Raw genomic sequence first — 8,710 nt, 5'->3', positions numbered from 1 at the left:
GTCTCAGTGGGTGGGTAGGACCCCCAGAACAGGTGTACCCCAATGATGGGGTCTATTGGGTGGGTGGGACCCCCAGAACTGGCCGTACCCCATTGTGCTGCAGGCATGAGATGTCATTTTGGGGTGGAACCCGCAACCCCCAGAGCCAACTGAATCCCAGTGATGGGATGGCTTTGGGTGGGGTCCGGGACCCCCAGCACCGGCTGTCCCACAACGCAGCACGGAGTGACGAAGAGGAGGCTGCCGTGGGGGCGACAGGGGACCCCGAGTGACACCGACCCCCCCCTTTCCCCCACCCACCCCCTGCCCCGCTGCCATCAGCCGAAGTAGGGGTTGTCTTGCTGGAAGTTGTAGTCGGGACAGACCTTCTGCACCAGCTTGTAGTCGATGCTGAGGAAGGAGATGAAGATGCAGATGACCTTGAAGGGCTTGGCGCAGAGCCAGGCCGCGTGGCTCTGCGTGTGCTCCGTGAAGCAAACCTTGGACGGGTCGTAGAGGCACGGCTTGTTCTTCCGCGCCCGGTTCGTCTTCTCGTACTCCACGTGGCAGTTGAGCGCCTTGGCCGGGCGCCCCTCGGGCAGGGTGCTCTGCTGGGGAGGGGGAGGCGGCCGTGGCAGAGCTGGGAGGCCTGGCACCAACACCTCGAAGCCCACCGCCTTGGAGGGCGGCACGATGCTGACGGAGACGTTGCCCAGGCTGGAGGAGTTGTGTCGGAAGTAGACGCTGAAGGTGCCGTTGATGTGGTCGACGATTTTGCCCGTCACCAGGAGGCTGAATTTGAGCGTTTTGATGTTGAAGTAGAAGTCGCCCCAGCCGAAAATCTTCTTGGTGCGGCTCGATTTGAGGGTGGGCTTGCGGTGGGCGCGGGGGCTCGGCGGCTCCCCGGCCGTCTGGTTCTTCTGCCAGTGCCAGGGGCTGCGGGCGGTGCCCGCAGGGGTCCCCGCGCCCCCCCTGGGAGGCTCTGCCGGGATCAGGCGCCCGGGGTCGAGCGCCGGGGGCTTCAGGGTGCCGTAGGGGACGTGCTTGAGGAGGCCCGAGGTGCCCATCTCCAGGTAGCCCAAGGTTTTGGAGATGTGGCCGCCAGCACACACCGTCTGGGGGAGAGAGGGGAGAGGGCGTGAGCTCTGCCTGTGGCCTTCCTCATCACTCTGCCACTCCCTCCTCATCCTCTACCTGCTCCTCCCTCCTCATCCTCCTGCCCGACCCTTCCTCGTCCCTCTGCCTGCACCCTCCTCATCCTCCCACCTGAACCCTCCTCATCCTCCTGCCTGACCCCTCCTCATCCTCCTTCCTACACACTCCTCATCCCTCTGCATGCACCCTGCTCATCCTCTTACCTACAGCACCCTCCTTCTCCTCCCTCTGCCTGCACCCTCCTCATTCCTCTGCCTGCACCCTCCTCATCCTCTCCCTACTCCTCCCTCCTCATCCTCCTTCCTGCACCCTCTTCATCCTCCTACCTACAGCCCCCTCCTCATTCTCCTTCCTGCACCCTCCTCATCCTCTCCCTACTCCTCCCTCCTCATCCCTCTGCCTGCACCCTCCTCATCCTCCTTCCTGCACCCTCCTCATCCTCTCCCTACTCCTCCCTCCTCATCCTCTCCCTACTCCTCCCTCCTCATCCTCCCGCCTGCACCAGCTGGGCTGGGACCACACCATCCCCTTCCCGAGTTCCCTCCCCCGTCACAGGGACGGACACAGCGAGCAGAGCCAGATGCCAGCCCTAACCTGGGACCCCACCCCTGTCCCTCACCCCCCTGCCCACCGCGCCCCCCGTGCCCCCATCCCTCATCCTCCCGGGGTGCCCGCAGTGCCCTCCTGCCCTGCCAGCTGCTCCGGCAGCCCCGGCCTCGTCAATCACTGTCACCCTGAGCTGGCAGGTGCTCGGCTGCTCGGGATGACCTGGAACCCGGCGGGAGCCAGGAGGGGGAGTGGGGAGGGGGTGCTGAGCAGAGGCATCAGCTGGAGGGGCTGGGGGGGGGGGGGGCGGGGGGGCTGTGCTGTCGCGGGAAGCCGAGTCAGGCCCAGGGAATGGCTCCTGTCATTGCTGGGGGTGATCCTGGCATCGCTCGCCCTGCAGGATGGCTCTACAGCAGAGATTGTTCCTTTTTTAAAGGAGCTGCTCCTCCTTTCACCTGCCCTTAATTCCCCTCGTTAGAGTTCGTGGATTTTCCTCGGAGAAGAATTAAGAGTGAACTTCGATGCCATTTCCTGCTGGGGAGTGATCCCATCGGGAATGACATCGGGAATGACGGGGGTGCCATGAGCCCCAGCAGGGAGGGGCGAGCCCCCCGTGCCCCCCTCCATGGCTGGGCGGGTCTCAGTGCAGAGATGGAGCAGCGCCACGGGGGGAGCCCAGCCAGGGACCCCCACACCCTCTGCTGAGCCAAGGGGCTCCGTCTGATCCACCCCTGGGAGCCCCCCGAGCTGTGACGGGCTGAGCTCCTAAACCTGCTCTGCTTGTGCTGCACCAGAGCTCCTAAATCTGCTCTGCTGCACCAGAGCTCCTAAATCTGCTCTGGCTGTGCCAGGCTGAGCTCCTAAACCTGCTCTGGCTGTGCCAGGCTGAGCCCCTAAACCTGCTCTGGCTGTGCCAGGCTGAGCCCCTAAACCTGCTCTGGCTGTGCCAGGCTGAGCCCCTAAACCTGCTCTGGCTGTGCCAGGCTGAGCCCCTAAACCTGCTCTGGCTGTGCCAGGCTGAGCTCCTAAATCTGCTCTGGTTGTGCCAGGCTGAGCCCCTAAACCTGCTCCAACTGTGCCAGGCTGAGCCCCTAAACCTGCTCCAACTGTGCCAGGCTGAGCTCCTAAACCTGCTCCAACTGTGCCAGGCTGAGCTCCTAAACCTGCTCTGGCTGTGCCAGGCTGAGCTCCTAAACCTGCTCTGGTTGGGCTGCGCCAAAAAGAATCCTGGGCAGGGCATGCAGCCCCGCCACGTCTGTGGGAAGGGGATTTGGGGTCTTTCAGCCCATCGAGGGGTGCAGGGGGTGGTGCAGAGCATCCCTGAGACCTCCCCGTGCTGTGCAGGGCTGAGCTCCTAAACCTGCTCTGGTTGTGCTGCACCAAAGAGAGGAACCCTGGGCAGGGCATGCAGCCCCACCACGCCCGTGAGAAGGGGATTTGGGGTCTTTCAGCCCATCGGGGGCGGGAGCAAGGGTTGGTGCAGGGCTCCATGTGATCCATCCCTGGGAACCCCCCGAGCTGTGCAGGGCTGAGCTCCTAAACCTGCTCTGGCTGTGCTGCACCAAAGAGAGGAACCCTGGGCAGGGCATGCAGCCCCACCACGTCCGTGGGAAGGGGATTTGGGGTCTTTCAGCCCATTAAGAGGGGCCAGGGTGGGGTGCAGAGCTGCAGCTCAGCATCCATCCCTAAAATCCCACCCGAGCTGTGCCGGGCTGAGCTCCTAAACCGGCTCTGAGAGAGGAACCCTGGGCAGGGCGTGCAGCCCCACCACGCCCGTGGGAAGGGGATTTGGGGTCTTTCAGCCCGTTTGGGGTGTTTCAGCCCATCGGGGGGTGGTGTAGAGCTGCAGCTCAGCCTCCATCCCTGCACCCCCAGCCCGGCCAGCCCCCCGCTCCCCCCGGCTCTCTCCCAGCTCGGCTGCTGCCTTCGCCCTTATCTATATTTCAACGCAGCTTCAAAGCCGGGCGCCTTCGCCAGCCGGAGAGGGAGGGGCAGGACCGGGATGGGGAGATAACGAGGGGGTGGGAGAGGGGCACCCCCCCAGCTGAGGAAGCTGCGGTTTTGACAGAGGGGTGGTGTCTGCACCCCAACTCTGCACCCATCAGGCCTGGGACCCCTCAGCTTGGAGCCCCCCAAATCCTCCTGCACCCTCAGAGAGGGGCTGGGGGCTGCAGCCCAGGGAGAAGGGGCACGGCAGCTCATCCTGCCGAGCCCCCACCACCGGGAAGGATTTCTGGAGGATTCTGAGCTCTGCGCTGGATTTCCATCTCAGCCAGGGCTGGGAGCCAAGGCCGGTCCCCGGCAGTGCCGCAGGTGCCTGTGCCCTCCTCCCCTGCCTCAGTTTCCCTTTCCAATCCCCTCTCTCCATGACTCCGTGCGGGGTGAGAGGGGTGTGATGGGGTTGGATTGGGAGAGGCTGTGATGGGAATGGCTGGAGGTGGCAGGGAAGGGACAGGGAAGGGACAGGAGGGGACAAGGATGGGCAGGCAGTGGCAGCAGAGGGGGACAGAGGCTGGCAGTGCTCGCTGTGCGACAGAACCAGGGGCTGGGGGGGCACAGGCCGGGCACGGAGTGAGCAAGAATCCCCCATCCCGGCCGGAACAGAGGTGCCCCATCCCCTGCGGGCGAGGGGCCAGGTTGGCATCCCCCCAAGCCCTCCAGTCCCTCGGCAGGAGCTGCTGGGGGGAGCGGGGGATGAAAGGGAATTGCAGAGCAGGGCAGCGCCGGCGATGCGGCCGGGGCGATCGATTGCGGCACCGGCAGCGCGGGGGAACCCCCGCAGCCCCCGCCGAGCCCGGGCGGGCCGGGGGGCTCGGAGCCTGCGGGGATGAGCAGGGCCAGGGACGCTTCAGTCCGCGCCGAGGGGAGCCAAGGTCACCCCCCTGCGCCCTGGCAGCGCTGTCGGCATTCAGGGCAGGTCCCGCACACCTCGCGTTAAATATTAATGCTCCTGCTGTGCCGTCGGGGTGCAGCCGCACGGACGTGCCCCTGAACCTCCTGGATATGCCTTGGGGGGGGGGTCTCAGTGCTGGCCCCCTCCCACTCTGTTCTCAGCAGCGGCCAGTGAGGGGCTCTGCTGCCACCCAGGTTACCTGAGATGTTGTTTTTCACTGTCACATGCACCGCTGCATCTACACATCCCCGCTCCCCTCCTCATCCCCTCGCCTGTGCTCCTCCTCATCCTCATCCCGGTCCCCCCACAGCATCATCCCGCGGTTTAGCTGCTCTCGAGCCCCCCGTGTGCCCTTCTGGAGCCGTGAGGGGCTGCCGGGTGTCCGCAGGCACCGCGTGTCACCCCCCGTGAGCGCACGGAGCAGGGAGGGGATGCGGGAAGGGCTGGAGGCAGCTGCAGAGGGACCGGGAAGGCTCTCGGTGCCTTCGGCATCAATTTGGTTTGTCAGGCCCGGCAGTGATGGCCACTCACATCCCATTTGCTGCTGGGGCCAAGCGCCGTCAGCTGCTCCCCCGAGACCCTCGGTCACCTTGGTGGAGGGGAGGGGAGCAGCAGGGGGGGGACAGGGGGCTTGGCTGCCCGGTGTGGGCTGGGATGAGCTCCAGCACCCCGAGAGGGGCTGGGAGCGATGGCAGAACAGCTCCAGCAGCACTGGGGGGGAGCAGAGCACCACGACACCCCCAGCAAAGGCCTCATCACCACCAGCATCACCTGTCCCTGTTCTAGGCTTGTCCCCATCTCTGCTGCCAACCTGTTTCCATTCCTACGGTCAGCCTGTGCCTGTCCCCAGGGCCAGTCTGTCTCCATGCCCACCACCAGCCTGTTTCTGTCTCTACCACCACCCTGTCCCCATTAACACCACCAGTCTGTTCCTGTCTCTACCACCAACCTGTCCCCATCACTGTCCCCATTAATACCACCATTCTGTCCCTATCCTTACTGCCACCCTGTCCCCATCCCTGTCCCCATCCCCCTTTCCATCCTGTCCCCATTATTACCACCAGCCGGTCCCCATCCCTACCACCTCACTGTCCCCATTAATACCACCATCCTGTCCCCATTATTGTCACCATCCTGTCCCTACCCCTACTGCCACCCTGTTCCCATCCCTGTCCCCATCCCTTTTCCCATCCTGTCTCCATTACTGCCACCACCCTGTCCCCATCCCTCCTGCCATCCTGTCCCCATCCTGTCCCCATCCCTGTCCCCATCCCCTTTCCCATCCCTGTCCCCATCCCTGTCCCCAGGTTGTCCCCATCCCGGTCCTCATCCCCTTCCCCACCCTGTCCCCATCCCTGTCCCATCCCTGTCCCCATCCCTCCTGCCACCCTGTCCCCACCCTGTCCCCATCCCTTCCCCACCCTGTCCCCACACCTCGGCAGGCTCCACCGTTCCCCTGCTCGGGGGTCTCCCTCTCTCCCCACGGGCGCGGGGCCACCGCAGCCTCTCCCCTGTCACCCCGCCGCCTTCGTTAGCGCCGGGAGATTAATTGGAGGCGCTGAGCGACAATCCCCGCGGGCCCGCTCCCCCCGGCAGGCGCGGCCCGGGGCGCGGTGGCATTTCCAAAGGTTAGCAGCAAACAAGGTGCCTCTGACAGCTCCCATTCATCTCCGGCGCCGCGCGGGTGCTAATGCGGCTCCGCGGGGCTGCGGGAGGCGCCCGGCGTGCCCAGGCGGCCGAGGGGCTGAGGGAGCACCGGGGGCTGCTCCCGAGGGTCTGGGGGAGTGTGCGCCAGCGGGTGGCACGGGGGTGTGCCCGGGCCAGGGGTGTGCCCGGGCCAGGGGAGTGCCAGGGTAATGCTCGGAACGCACGCAGGACTGCAGGTGCGTGGGGGTGCATGGGCACCTCTGCATGTCCTGCAGGGCCCTGAGAGCAGCTGTGAAGGCACATGCACGGTGACACACAGGGTGACACACGTGGGGTGACACGCACATGCACGGTGACACACAGGGTGACACACGTGTGGTGATATGCACGGTGACACACATGGTGACACACGTGGGGTGACACGCACATGCACGGTGACACACCGGGTGACACACGTGGGGTGACATGCACGGTGACACACACATGGTGACACACATATAGTGACACACGTGGGGTGACATGCATGGTGACACACGTGATGATACACACATGGTGATGCACACATGGTGACACACATGGTGACATCTGCAGTGACATGCACATGGTGACACATGCAGTGACACACACGTGGTGACACACACAGTGACACACACATGGTGACACACACATGCATGGTGACACACAGGCAGTGACACACATATAGTGACATGTGTGGTGACACGCAGACAGTGACACATGGTGACACACACGGTGACACACACAAGGGGACATGCACATGGTGATGCACATGGTGACACACATGGTGACACAGACATGGTGGCACACATATAGTGATATGTGTGGTGACACACACATGGTGACACACATATAGTGACACACATATAGTGACATGCGTGGTGACACACACATGGTGACACACATATAGTGACACACATGTAGTGACATGCGTGGTGACACACACATGGTGACACACACATGGTGGCACGCATGGTGACACACATGGTGACACACGTATAGTTACATGTGTGGTGGTGACACACACATGGTGACACGTTCCCCTGCTCCCTGTGTGCCCACCCCTGTCCCCACTGCCAACCTGTCCCCATCCCTACACCCAGCCTGTCCCCATCCCCACTGCCAATCTGTCCCCATAAACACCACAAGTCTGTCCCATCCCTACACCCAACTTGTCCCTATCAATGCCACCAGCCTGTCCCCATTCCCACCAATTTGTCCCCACCCCACTGCCAGGCTGACCCTGTCCCCACAGTCAGCCTGTCCCCATTCCTACCACCAGCCTGTCCTAATCCCTGTCCCCTACCTGTCCCCATCTCCAGTGCCAGCTTGTTCGTGTCCCCATTGTCACAGCCACGCTGTCCCCATTGTCACAGCCACGCTGTCCCCATCTCTCGAGACAGGCAGGGCAAGTGACCATCGCGGGGAGCCCTTGGTGCCAGGGCCAAGGACAGATGTGCTGCTGGGCACCCCTGGGCTGGGGACACTGGGGAGGTGGCACCTGGTCCCTCCCCAGGGTGGCTGCAGTCGAGGGATCAAGGGCAAAAGGAAGAGGTGACACACAGGGACAGGCCAGGACACGGCCACCCTGGCACGTGAACAGTCCCAGGGATGGCTGCGGGGATCCCGCCCGGGGAGGGGGCAGCGAGACCCCTCGAGGCTTCCTCGGTTCTTCCTCTGCCCCGTCTGCGCTGCTGCAGCCACAGCCCTGACAGGGGGTGGGCAGGTGGGCACGACACCCCCTGTACCAGGATGGGCACCCAAACACAGGGATGGGCACCCAAACACCGGGATGGGCACCCCAACACCGGGATGGGCACCCCAAACACCGGGATGGGCACCCCCAACACCGGGATGGGCACCCCCAGCACTGGGATGGGCACCCAAACACCGGAATGGGCACCCCAACACCGGGATGGGCACCCCAAACACCGGGATGGGCACCCCAAACACCGGGATGGGCACCCCCTGTACCAGGATGGGCACCCCCTGCACCGGAATGGGCACCCCCTGTACCAGGATGGGCACCCCAAACACCGGGATGGGCACCCCAACACCGGGATGGGCACCCAAACACCGGGATGGGCACCCCAACACCGGGATGGGCACCCCAAACACCGGGATGGGCACCCCCAACACCGGGATGGGCACCCCCAACACCGGGATGGGCACCCCAAACACCGGGATGGGCACCCCCTGTACCAGGATGGGCACCCCAACATTGGAATGGGCACCCCAGCACCAGGACAGGTGAATCTGACACCAGCACCTCCTCGGCCAGAGGAGAGCCTGGATGAGCTCCCCAAAGCCAAACCCACCAAATCCAACCAAACCCACCAAAAATCACCAAATCCACCAAAATCACCAAATCCAACCAAACCCACCAAAATCACCAAAATCACCAAATCCACCAAAATCACCAAATCCATCCAAATCCACCAAAATCACCAAATCCAACCAAACCCAGCAAAATCA

The 8,710-nt window shown here is 63.7% G+C and overlaps 1 protein-coding gene across 1 annotated transcript; it reads right to left on the bottom strand.

Moving 5' to 3' along the window:
- Positions 1-317: 317 nt before the first annotated feature.
- LOC132322958 (neurexophilin-4-like) lies at positions 318-1,902 on the bottom strand (the record flags this gene model as incomplete). The annotated part of the gene is made up of 2 exons (XM_059837724.1): positions 318-1,094; positions 1,754-1,902. Coding segments are annotated over 2 exons (926 nt in total), but the record flags the coding sequence as incomplete, so codon positions are not given.
- Between the last annotated feature and the right edge of the window lie 6,808 nt (positions 1,903-8,710).

The sequence above is a fragment of the Haemorhous mexicanus genome, unplaced genomic scaffold (assembly GCF_027477595.1).
Source record: "Haemorhous mexicanus isolate bHaeMex1 unplaced genomic scaffold, bHaeMex1.pri scaffold_221_ctg1, whole genome shotgun sequence".
NCBI lineage: Eukaryota > Metazoa > Chordata > Aves > Passeriformes > Fringillidae > Haemorhous > Haemorhous mexicanus.
This window is presented reverse-complemented; position numbering and strand designations above follow the sequence as displayed.